Source organism: Anomaloglossus baeobatrachus, chromosome 5 (genome assembly GCF_048569485.1).
Source record: "Anomaloglossus baeobatrachus isolate aAnoBae1 chromosome 5, aAnoBae1.hap1, whole genome shotgun sequence".
Taxonomy (NCBI): Eukaryota; Metazoa; Chordata; class Amphibia; order Anura; family Aromobatidae; genus Anomaloglossus; species Anomaloglossus baeobatrachus.
The window spans coordinates 37767435-37779470 of record NC_134357.1 but is presented as its reverse complement, the minus strand read 5'-3'; the positions used below and the strand labels follow the sequence as shown (position 1 = coordinate 37779470).

Here is a 12036-nt window from a genome sequence, read left to right as displayed (position 1 = left end):
GGTCATAGGGGATAGTTTTAAATACATATTAAAAGTCTTTTAAAAGGGGACGCTCAGTTGTATTAAAATGATGGGAGGGAGCTAGACTCCTGGCACTTCCGGCATTCCCACAAATCGCCTGTTTTCGGCTCTGGCGCCAGCTGGTGAACCAAGCCAGAATCACACAGCTTTGTTCACCGTGTGGTTCTGCCAATGTTGAGCTCCATTCACTCTTTGCAATCTGTGGTGCTGGAGATGAGCACAGCTGAGGGGTTGTCGGATGATGGATTCCCACCAATCTAAAATTCGTAACTAGTGATGAGTGAGCACTACCGTGCTCAGTACTCGTAACTAGTGATAAGCGAGCACTACCATGCTCAGGTGCTCAGTACTCGTAACTAGTGATGAGCGGGCACTACCATGCTCGGGTGCTCAGTACTCGTAACTAGTGATGAGCGGGCACTACCATGCTCGGGTGCTCAGTACTCGTAACTAGTGATGAGCGGGCACTACCATGCTCGTGTGCTCAGTACTTGTAGCTAGTGATGAGCGGGCACTACCATGCTCGGGTGCTCAGTACTGGTAACTAGTGATGAGCGGGCACTACCATGCTCGGGTGCTCAGTACTGGTAACTAGTGATGAGCGGGCACTACCATGCTCGGGTGCTCTGTACTGGTAACTAGTGATGAGCGGGCACTACCATGCTCGGGTGCTCAGTACTGGTAACTAGTGATGAGCGGGCACTACCATGCTCGGGTGCTCTGTACTGGTAACTAGTGATGAGCGGGCACTACCATGCTCGGGTGCTCAGTACTCGTAACTAGTGATAAGCGAGCACTACCATGCTCAGGTGCTCAGTACTCGTAACTAGTGATAAGCGGGCACTACCATGCTCAGGTGCTCAGTACTGGTAACTAGTGATGAGCGGGCACTACCATGCTCGTGTGCTCAGTACTTGTAGCTAGTGATGAGCGGGCACTACCATACTCGGGTGCTCTGTACTGGTAACTAGTGATGAGCGAGCACTACCATGCTCGGGTGCTCTGTACTGGTAACTAGTGATGAGCGGGCACTACCATGCTCGGGTGCTCAGTACTGGTAACTAGTGATGAGCGGGCACTACCATGCTCGGGTGCTCAGTACTCGTAACTAGTGATGAGTGAGCACTACCATGCTCGGGGGCTCTGTACTGGTAACTAGTGATGAGCGGGCACTACCATGCTCGGGTGCTCTGTACTGGTAACTAGTGATGAGCGGGCACTACCATGCTCGTGTGCTCAGTACTTGTAGCTAGTGATGAGCGGGCACTACCATGCTCGGGTGCTCTGTACTGGTAACTAGTGATGAGCGGGCACTACCATGCTCGGGTGCTCAGTACTGGTAACTAGTGATGAGCGGGCACTACCATGCTCGGGTGCTCTGTACTGGTAACTAGTGATGAGCGGGCACTACCATGCTCGGGTGCTCAGTACTCGTAACTAGTGATGAGCGGGCACTACCATGCTCGGGTGCTCTGTACTGGTAACTAGTGATGAGCGGGCACTACCATGCTCGGGTGCTCGGTACTCATAACTAGTGATGAGTGAGCACTACCATGCTCGGGTGCTCTGTACTGGTAACTAGTGATGAGCGGGCACTACCATTCTCGGGTGCTCTGTACTGGTAACTAGTGATGAGCGGGCACTACCATGCTCTGGTGCTCAGTACTCGTAACTAGTGATGAGCGGGCACTACCATGCTCGGGTGCTCTGTACTGGTAACTAGTGATGAGCGAGCACTACCATGCTCGGGTGCTCTGTACTGGTAAATAGTGATGAGCGGGCACTACCATGCTCGGGTGCTCAGTACTGGTAACTAGTGATGAGCGGGCACTACCATGCTCGGGTGCTCTGTACTGGTAGCTAGTGATGAGCGGGCACTACCATGCTCGGGTGCTCTGTACTGGTAACTAGTGATGAGCGGGCACTACCATGCTCGGGTGCTCTGTACTGGTAACTAGTGATGAGCAGGCACTACCATGCTCGGGTGCTCTGTACTGGTAACTAGTGATGAGCGGGCACTACCATGCTCGGGTGCTCAGTACTGGTAACTAGTGATGAGCGGGCACTACCATGCTCGGGTGCTCTGTACTGGTAACTAGTGATGAGCGGGCACTACCATGCTCGGGTGCTCAGTACTCGTAACTAGTGATGAGCGGGCACTACCATGCTCGGGTGCTCTGTACTGGTAACTAGTGATGAGCGGGCACTACCATGCTCGGGTGCTCGGTACTCGTAACTAGTGATGAGTGGGCACTACCATGCTCGGGTGCTCTGTACTGGTAACTAGTGATGAGCGGGCACTACCATGCTCGGGTGCTCGGTACTCGTAACTAGTGATGAGTGAGCACTACCATGCTCGGGTGCTCTGTACTGGTAACTAGTGATGAGCGGGCACTACCATGCTCGGGTGCTCTGTACTGGTAACTAGTGATGAGCGGGCACTACCATGCTCGGGTGCTCGGTACTCGTAACTAGTGATGAGCGGGCACTACCATGCTCGGGTGCTCTGTACTGGTAACTAGTGATGAGCGGGCACTACCATGCTCGGGTGCTCGGTACTCGTAACTAGTGATGAATGAGCACTACCATGCTCGGGTGCTCTGTACTGGTAACTAGTGATGAGCGGGCACTACCATGCTCGGGTGCTCAGTACTGGTAACTAGTGATGAGTGGGCACTACCATGCTCGGGTGCTCTGTACTGGTAACTAGTGATGAGCGGGCACTACCATGCTCGGGTGCTCTGTACTGGTAACTAGTGATGAGCGGGCACTACCATGCTCGGGTGCTCAGTACTGGTAACTAGTGATGAGCGGGCACTACCATGCTCGGGTGCTCTGTACTGGTAACTAGTGATGAGCGGGCACTACCATGCTCGGGTGCTCTGTACTGGTAACTAGTGATGAGCGGGCACTACCATGCTCGGGTGCTCAGTACTCGTAACTAGTGATGAGCGGGCACTACCATGCTCGGGTGCTCGGTACTCGTAACTAGTGATGAGCGGGCACTACCATGCTCGGGTGCTCTGTACTGGTAACTAGTGATGAGCGGGCACTACCATGCTCGGGTGCTCAGTACTGGTAACTAGTGATGAGCGGGCACTACCATGCTCGGGTGCTCAGTACTGGTAACTAGTGATGAACGGGCACTACCATGCTCGGGTGCTCTGTACTGGTAACTAGTGATGAGCGGGCACTACCATGCTCGGGTGCTCAGTACTCGTAACTAGTGATGAGCGGGCACTACCATGCTCGGGTGCTCTGTACTGGTAACTAGTGATGAGCGGGCACTACCATGCTCGGGTGCTCTGTACTGGTAACTACTGATGAGCGGGCACTACCATGCTCGGGTGCTCAGTACTGGTAACTAGTGATGAGCGGGCACTACCATGCTCGGGTGCTCTGTACTGGTAACTAGTGATGAGCGGGCACTACCATGCTCGGGTGCTCTGTACTGGTAACTACTGATGAGCGGGCACTACCATGCTCGGGTGCTCAGTACTGGTAACTAGTGATGAGCGGGCACTACCATGCTCAGGTGCTCTGTACTGGTAACTAGTGACTTTTTGAGTGGTCTGTAGTGCTCTGCAGGATCAGGGTAAAGTTATTTTTATTTTTTGGTAGTAAAGTTTATAATGACTGTATACACAGTTTGCTATCCCCACAGTACTCACCTCTAGAACAGTTAAATTTAGATATGTTGGGTTTTACAAAGTGCCCTATAAAAGCAATATCATCAAAAAAAATGTTTTCCTCAATTCCACCCTGTATCCTTACCCCCCCCCCCTTCCCCATCGCTTTTCAGTATACTGTAATATATTGCAAAGTGAATGAAGTTATTCAAAACTGAAACTCCTCCACCAGAATCCAGCCCTCATACTGCTGCTTTAACAGAAAAAAAGGGGAAGGAGCAACTAAAAGAAAAAATAGCTAAGAGTGGCTGCACTCACAGGGTTAATATAGTGCTCGGTGGTTTGCGGTAACCTTGCTGAGAGTAATGCTTAAGGTTTGGTATGTAGTGAATATCGCCATGAACCTGTATCCTCATCTGTCCTCTGCTGTGTAAACAGAGCTTGTATCGGTGTCAGCCGGCAGCGGGCGGTGCTAGTTCTGTTGCTTAGATTGTATGATCCTCGAAGCATTTAAGAATGACCGATCAGATAATTGTTACCTGCAGCGCACGTGAGGACACCACGTCCCTGGGCACTGGATCCCCACCAGATCCTCTTTTATGGAGTCAGACCTAGCTTTACGAATGCTTCCACAGTCTGACCGCTCGAACTGTAAAGAACCCTTTCCTGTTTAGCTGCCGGAATCGCCTTTCTTCCACTCGCAGTGAGTGCCCCCTGGTCCTTGGTATTGTCTTTGGAAGGAATAAGTCATGTGCCTGTCATGTTAATATTGATCATGCGTGTATTTATACAGGAGATCTCCTCTGAAACGTCTTTTTTTTTTTCTAAGCTGAACAAATCCAGCTTTTCCACCTCTCCTCATACGGGCGGCCTCCATTCCTTGTAATAATCTACTGTCGTTATTAAACTGACTCTAACTTCTGAATGTTGTTTTTAAAATGTGGAGCCCAAAACTGGATCCCATATTCCAGATGTGGCCTTACAAGTGATTTATAGAGGGGTAACAATACGTTGGGATCCCGGGATCTAATCTCTCTTTTTATACACCCTAGAATCTTGTTTGCTTTTGCAGCTGCTGCCTGACATTGAGTGCTGCTGCTCAGCTTACTTGTAATGAGAATACCCAAGTCCTGCTCCTGTTCTGTAGCCCCGAGTTTCCTTCCATTTAATGTATACGCAGCTATAGGATTACTCCGTCCTAGGTGCATTACTTTACATTTATCAACATTAAATCTCATTTTCAAAGTGAAGTGTTGAACTCCATCTCCACCCACCTAGCATGATTGACAACTCCTCAGTGTCCCTACTAGCAACTGGTGCAGAATCTCTGCCCATGTAGTCTGACAGCTTTTCAGTGTCCCCTCTTAATGCTGAATCGCCCCCTTCCTTGGCAGATTAGTAGCTTCCTGATGTTCCTTCTCCCTGTCACAGCTAAATTGCCATGCACAGAGCCTTATTGACAGCTCCTCACTGTCCCTCCTCCCTGCAGCTGCTAAGATCTCACACTGCTCAGTACAAGCTGCACCTGCAGGGCTGATGTGGCGCAGAATAAATTATATTTGGACTCACTCTCTTTCTCGTTCTTCAGCTAGACTTGTAAAATGCCTATTTTAATGTCGAGATTATGCATATATTGTACCCTATAACTTTTATAGTAAGTACACCAGCCTCATCAGGTTTAAGATCTATTTAATAACCTATACTGTACTAAACATTTGCCGCACATCGATATTTTCATGCAAAAATCCTGAATTAAGGCTCATGCAGAGGATCCATGTGGGAGTGCAATGATAAAAAAATATAGGGGGTCTGTCATGGATTTTGAATTGTTGAGATCTGGAACTGTGGCCATATTGGTGGTCGCCCGAGCTCATGAGGACGGCCGCCGGAGCTCATGAGGACGGCCGCCGGAGCTCATGAGGACGGCCGCCGGAGCTCATGAGGACGGCCGCCGGAGCTCATGAGGACGGCCGCCGGAGCTCATGAGGACGGCCGCCGGAGCTCATGAGGACGGCCGCCGGAGCTCATGACACTCCACATAAAACTACCTGGAAAGGACATGTTGGTAACAGCCAAAGTGAGGAGTCACCATATTTGTGGTCCGCCCACGACCGCACACTCTTGAGAGCGTGTCGGGGACTCTCCCTTTAAGGGTCCATACTCTGCAGCCTTAATGTGATTGCCACCGCCTGTTTATGTTCATCCACTTTTTAAAAGTTCAGTGAACTTTTTTTGCTTATGCAGCGTAAATGTATTTGGAGCCGTGCGAGTAGTAATTTGCCGCTCGCACCAGACAGATGCTTTAGTTCCAGGTAGATAGTTCATTATTCATTAGACTTCTGATCCATAATGAAGAAGGTAAGAGTTCAGATACTAGAATCTTAACAAAACTTTTTTTTTTCCCTTTCCTCACCATAAAGCTTCACCTTGAAACATCAGAGAATGCAATGGACTTTGAAACTGCTGAAGGTATCCATGGCTGCCGAAATGAGATAATGCACAAGAAAGACCTGAATCTCCAGGTACGGTAACATGGATGTATGAACGGAACGGCCAATGCTATGCGGTGTTATGGAAAAAGAATCTTCCTCATATACAGCGCCTTGCGAAAGTATTCGGCCCCTTGAATTTTTCAACCTTTTCCCACGTTTCAGGCTTCAAACATAAAGATAGAAATATTAATGTTCTGGTGAAGAATCAACAACAAGGGGGACACAATTGTGAAGGTGAATTAAATTTGTTGATTATTTTAAACTTTTATAAAAAATAATAAACTGAAAAATGGGGCGTGCAATATTATTCATCCCCTTTAACCCCTTAATGACCCATGACGTACTGGGTACGTCATGGATCGTGTGCCGGTAAGCACTGCCGCCGGCAGGCGGCGGCGATTCGTGCACATATCAGCTGTTATCAACAGCTGACATGTGTGCCTGCTAGCCGCGGGTGGAATCTCTTCCACCCGCGGCCATTAACCCCTTACATTTCGCTGCCAAAATCTGGCAGCGATATGTATATGGGCGCCGCCATGACAGTCACTTACCCCGCCCCCACAGGAAGTCACGTGACATGATCACGTGACTTTTGGTGGTTGCCATGGTAGCACAGGGTCATGTGATGACGCCTGTAGCTAACATGACTCACTTCCTCTCAATGCCGGAATACAGCCGGCATTGAAAGTAAAGCAGCAAATCTGCAGTTCTCAGCTCTGTAGTGCTGTAGTGCAGAGCGATTGGATTGCTGATCACTATAGCCCCCTAGGTGGACTAGTAAAATAAAAAAAAAGTTTTAAAAAATTAAAAAAACCCTAAAAGTTCAAATCACCCCCCTTTCACCCCATTGAAAATTAAAGGGTTAAAAAAATAAAAAATACACACATTTGGTATCGCCGCGTTCAGAAATGCCCGATCTATCAAAATATAAAATCAGTGAATCTGATCAGTAAACTGGGTAGCGGCAAAAAAATTCCATACGCCCAAATTACGTTTTCTGGTCGCCGCAAATTTTGCGCAAAATGCAGTAACAGGCGATCAAAACGTAGCATCTGCGCAAAAAATGGTACCGTTAAAAACGTCAGGTCGAGACGCAAAAAATAAGCCATCACTGAGCCTCAGGTCCCGAAAAATGAGAACGCTACGGGTTTTGGAAAATGGCGCAAAATGTGCGCCACTTTTTTTGGACAAGTTTGTGATTTTTTTTTTTTTAACTCCTTAGAACAAGTAAACCTATACATGTTTGGTGTCTACAAACTCGCACTGACCTGAGGCATCACATAGATACCTCAGTGTTACCATATAGTGAACACGGTGAATAAAATATCCCAAAAATTATTGTACGATCACTTTTTTTGCAATTTTTCCGCACTTGGAATTTTTTTGCCGTTTTCCAGTACACTATATGGTAAAACTTATGGTTTCATTTACAAGTACAACTCGTCCCGCAAAAAACAAGCCCTCATATGGCAAGATTGATGGAAAAATAAAAAAGTTACGCCTCTCGGAAGAAGGGGAGGAAAAAACAACGCAAAAACGGAAAGTGCCCGGGGGCTGAAGGGGTTAAGTTAATACTTTGTAGGGCCACCTTTTGTTGCGATTACAGCTGCAGTCTCTTGGGGCATGTGTCTATCAGTTTTGCACATTGAGAGACTGAAATTCTCGCCCATTCTTCCTTTGTAAACAGCTGGAGCTGAGTGAGGTTGGATGGAGGCGTTTGTGAACAGCAGTTTTCAGCTCTTTCCATAGATTCTCGATTGGGTTCAGGTCTGGACTGTGACTTGGCCATTCTAACACCTGGATACGTTTATTTGTGAACCATTCCATTGTAGATTTTGCATTATGTTTGGGATCCTTGTCTTGTTGGAAGACAAATCTCCGTCCCAGTCTCAGGTCTTTTGCAGACTCCAACAGGTTTTCTTCAAGAATGGTCCTGTATTTGGCTCCATCCATCTTCCCATCAATTTTAACCATCTTCCCTGTCCCTGCTGAAGAAAAGCAGGCCCAAACCATGATTATGCCACTACCATGTTTGACAGTGGGAATGGTGTGTTGAGGTTGATGAGCTGTGTTGCTTTTATGCCAAACATATCGTTTCGCATTGGGCCCAAAAAGTTCGATTTTGCTTTCATCTGAGCAGAGCACCTTCTTCCACATGTTTGGTGTCTCACAGGTGGCTTGTGGCAAACTTTAAACAACACTTTTTATGTATATCTTTGAGAAATGGCTTTCTTCTTGCCACTCTTCCATAAAGGCCAGATTTGTGCAGTGTACGACTGATTGTTGTCCTATGGGCAGACTCTCCCACCTCGGCTGTAGATCTCTGCAGTTCATCCAGAGTGATCATGGGCCTCTTGGCTGCATCTCTGATCAGTCTTCTCCTTGTTTGAGATGAAAGTTTGGATGGACGCCCGGGTCTTGGTAGATTTGCAGTGGTATGATACTCCTTCCATTTCAATATGATCGCTTGCACAGTGCTTCTTGGGATGTTTAACGTTTTGGAAATTTTTTTGTAACCAAATCCGGTTTTAATCTTCTCCACAACAGTATCACGGACCTGCCTGTTGTGTTCCTTGGTCTTCATGATGCTCTTTAAACACAACACTGAGACTATTACACACAGGTGGATTATGTTTATCATCATCAGTCATTTAGGACAACATTGGATCATTCAGAGATCCTCAATGAACCTCTGGAGTGAGTTTGCTGCGCTGAAAGTAAAGGGGACAAATAATATTGCACGCCCCACTTTTCAGTTCTTGATTTTTTTTTTTTTTTTTTAAAAAGGTTAAAATAAGCAATAAATATCGTTCAAGTTCACAATTGTGTCCCACTTGTTGCTGATTCTTCACCATAACAAAATTTTTATCTTTGTTTGAAGCCCGAAATGTGGGAAAAGGTTGAAAAATTCAAGGGACCTGAATACTTTCGCAAGGCACTGTATATTGTCTATTTGTATGGCTTTAGAATGCTGTTAGCAAATTCTGAAAGAGTTGGGGGTTCCCAATCCCCATTGAGGTGTTGGGTTTGGTACCATAAAGCATGTGTTTTGGAGGTGTAGAAGTGGAAGAGTCTGGGAAGACCATTAAGGCGCTTACAGGAGCAGGTGGCAGGATCATTTTTTGATGGGATGACGTGCAAAAAAAAAAAAAGGGTCCTAGGGCATGGAAATGAAAAGTTGTCGAACTATTTTTGGAAAGTCCTGGGTTTTTGAGGAAAGGGCACTGTATTAAAGAAGCTCTTTTTTTTTTCTTGGAGGGCGACTGATGGAAACAGAAGTTGGTTTGGGATTTTAGGGGTGGAAGGGACATAAATGACTGTTGGGAACACAGATTGTTGCAGGATCTGCTCTTGCGGATTTCAGCAACGGCTTCAGATACTGTTTACATTACAAAGTCCAACAGGCAACCTGGTTTCTCATAGATGCTCAGTTCTGCCGTGCATCGGCTGAGTTGTTCCACTGCTCCCAGCCGTGGAGGGGTTAATCCTTTTTAGAGCAGTGTGTGAACTCTTCTTCAGTCTGGTTGCTGATTTACCATCCACAGCTGGTCCCTCCTTATTTAAGGCTGAGTAGTTTCTAAAGAGATCACCGAAGATGGCATCTGCTCTTACTCCTGTGATCCTCTTTGGTCACCTGCGATCTATTGCTTGTGTGTTGTGGAAGTGTCCCTTGGTGTGTCTTTTCTCTTCCTTTTTTAGTTTTTTTTCTTCCTTTTGTGGTTGTTTGCAGGGTGAGTGAGTTTAAGTTCTTCCCCCGTCCGTGTCTTTTGGGGAGGAGGGCTATTATGGTGTGGCCTGTGTACCCCAGAGTGGGAGGGAATGCGAAGGGAGTCAGGTCAGGGCCTGAATAGGGGATGGGGACACGCTTGAGGCACAGACCTCACTGCCCTTAAGTGTACCTCTGGGTTGAGATACAGCGCAGGGATCCCAGTCTCAGGGGCCAGCTCAGGTCTCCCTTGTTAGCTTAACGCTCCCGCGACACTTCACCCTTTGGGAATACCTCCATCCAGGCTCCGATCACTAAAGGTGGATTTAAGGAAACTTAGAAGTGAATCTGATTCATCTATAAAAGTGATTGGGGGTTATGGAAATGGCATAATCAGATCACTCCTGACTGTTTCTGTAAATCCAGCTCTAGCGGACAGAGTTATTGCCAGGTTGGCCATGAAAGACGGAGGTGGAAATAACAATCTTAATGGATTGTCCATATAAGCCGCGCTGCGGTCTTCTCCCCTAAACAGCACCACATCTGTCTAAAGCTTGTCCATCTTTTAGTCCCATAGACAATGAATGGGGAAGGTGGCACATGGGCACGACCACTGCTCCTTTCTAACACGACACGTCGAAGCTCTGTTCTTTTTTCAGAAATCTGCAAATTACCAACTGTTCGGTAGATGGGTGTAATGGCAATAGCTCTTAATTCTATGCCCTTGGTGGCAGAGTCCACGTTACCAGACACCAGCATATGGATGCTGATATTTTTAGCTGCATCCTAACTGTGTTTTCACTTATTGTATTATACATGTGTATCGATTGTTTGTCCTTTGCTCGTATGAAGTAAATTTAGCTTATTTCTGCAAAGAAGTTACTGACAGTTCTTGACCTGCAGCGTTTCCGAAGCCAAGAACTCTCCTGTCTTCTGTGGGGACCTTGAGCCTTGAAAGTTTTTCACTTTTATTTCTGCATTTGAAGGAAGATGATGATATAAGCTCTGATGATGACTTGTCGGAAGATGGTCAGTCCAGACAAAAAGCAGAGAAGCGGCGAGCCAAGAAGAAGGTAAGTTGTCCTCTCCTGCTGCGTGTCTTACACATGCTCACTTTCACGGTTTGGAGCACGTTACAGTACAAGCAGGGGAAGGTTGTTGATCAGTCATTTCAACAAAGTTTGCATAAATCAATAGTATAGATAGATAAGATATTTTAAAAGTTTCTATTATCAGAAAATTCAGCTTTTTTTTTCTCCGCTGATGAGCTGCTTTTTCTTGTTAAATTCATGAAGAGTTGCTAAAAATCCATATTGTTCAAAAGACGAAAGGCTGCTCCTTGGGGTGTTGTGGCGGTCTTGGTTGTTGGAGGGGTGGTGGTTGTTGGAGGGGTGGCGTCGGCGGTGGTGGCTGTTGGATGGGTGGCGTCGGTGGTGGTTGTCGGAGGGGTGGCGTCGGGGGTGGTGGTTGTTGGATGGGTGGCGTCGGTGGTGGTTGTTGGAGGGGTGGCGTCGGCGGTGGTGGTTGGATGGGTGGCGTCGGTGGTGGTTGTCGGAGGGGTGGCGGTTGTTGGATGGGTGGCGTTGGTGGTGGTTGTCGGAGGGGTGGCGTCGGTGGTGGTGGTTGTTGGAGGAGTGGCAGTTGTGATGGTTGTTGGAGGGGTGGCGGTGGTTGGTTTGAGGGTGGCGGTTGTTGTGGCGGTTGTTTGGGGGTGGCGGCGGTTCTTTGGTGGGGGGGGGGCGGTTTTATTTTTGGAGCACCAGTGATTCCATGGGGCTGTATATAGGAGGTTACATACAAAATACAGATAGAAATTACAAGGAACAAACTAACAATAGCAAACTGGTACAGAGGGGTAAGGGCCCTGCCCTTCTGGGCTTATATGGTATAAGATAATGGGGAAGAAGCCAGTAGATTGGGGGGTTGCAGAGGTTCCGGGGTGGTGAGGTGACACTGGGGTTATCGCAGGCTGTAGCTTTCTTGAGGAGCTGGGTTTTCATGTTGCTTCTGAAAGTTCCAAATAGTGGTGATTATTGGAAGTATTGGGGCACAGAATTCCAGAGGATGGGGGATACTTGGGAGACGTCTTGGAGTCTATTGGAAGAGGAACGTATAATTGTGGAGGAGAGAAGGAGGTCTTGGGAGGACCAGAGATCGGGAGATTAGGTCAGAGATACACGGAGGAGAT

General features: G+C 47.5%; 1 protein-coding gene across 1 annotated transcript in view; it reads left to right on the top strand.

Moving 5' to 3' along the window:
- TTC31 (tetratricopeptide repeat domain 31) overlaps positions 1–12036 on the top strand; it is a 146489-nt gene that overhangs the window by 56069 nt on the left and 78384 nt on the right. The window contains exons 3-4 of the mRNA XM_075352239.1: positions 6071–6172; positions 10835–10921. Coding sequence (XP_075208354.1) covers positions 6071–6172; positions 10835–10921 — 189 coding nt within the window. The remainder of the gene's footprint in view (positions 1–6070; positions 6173–10834; positions 10922–12036) is intronic.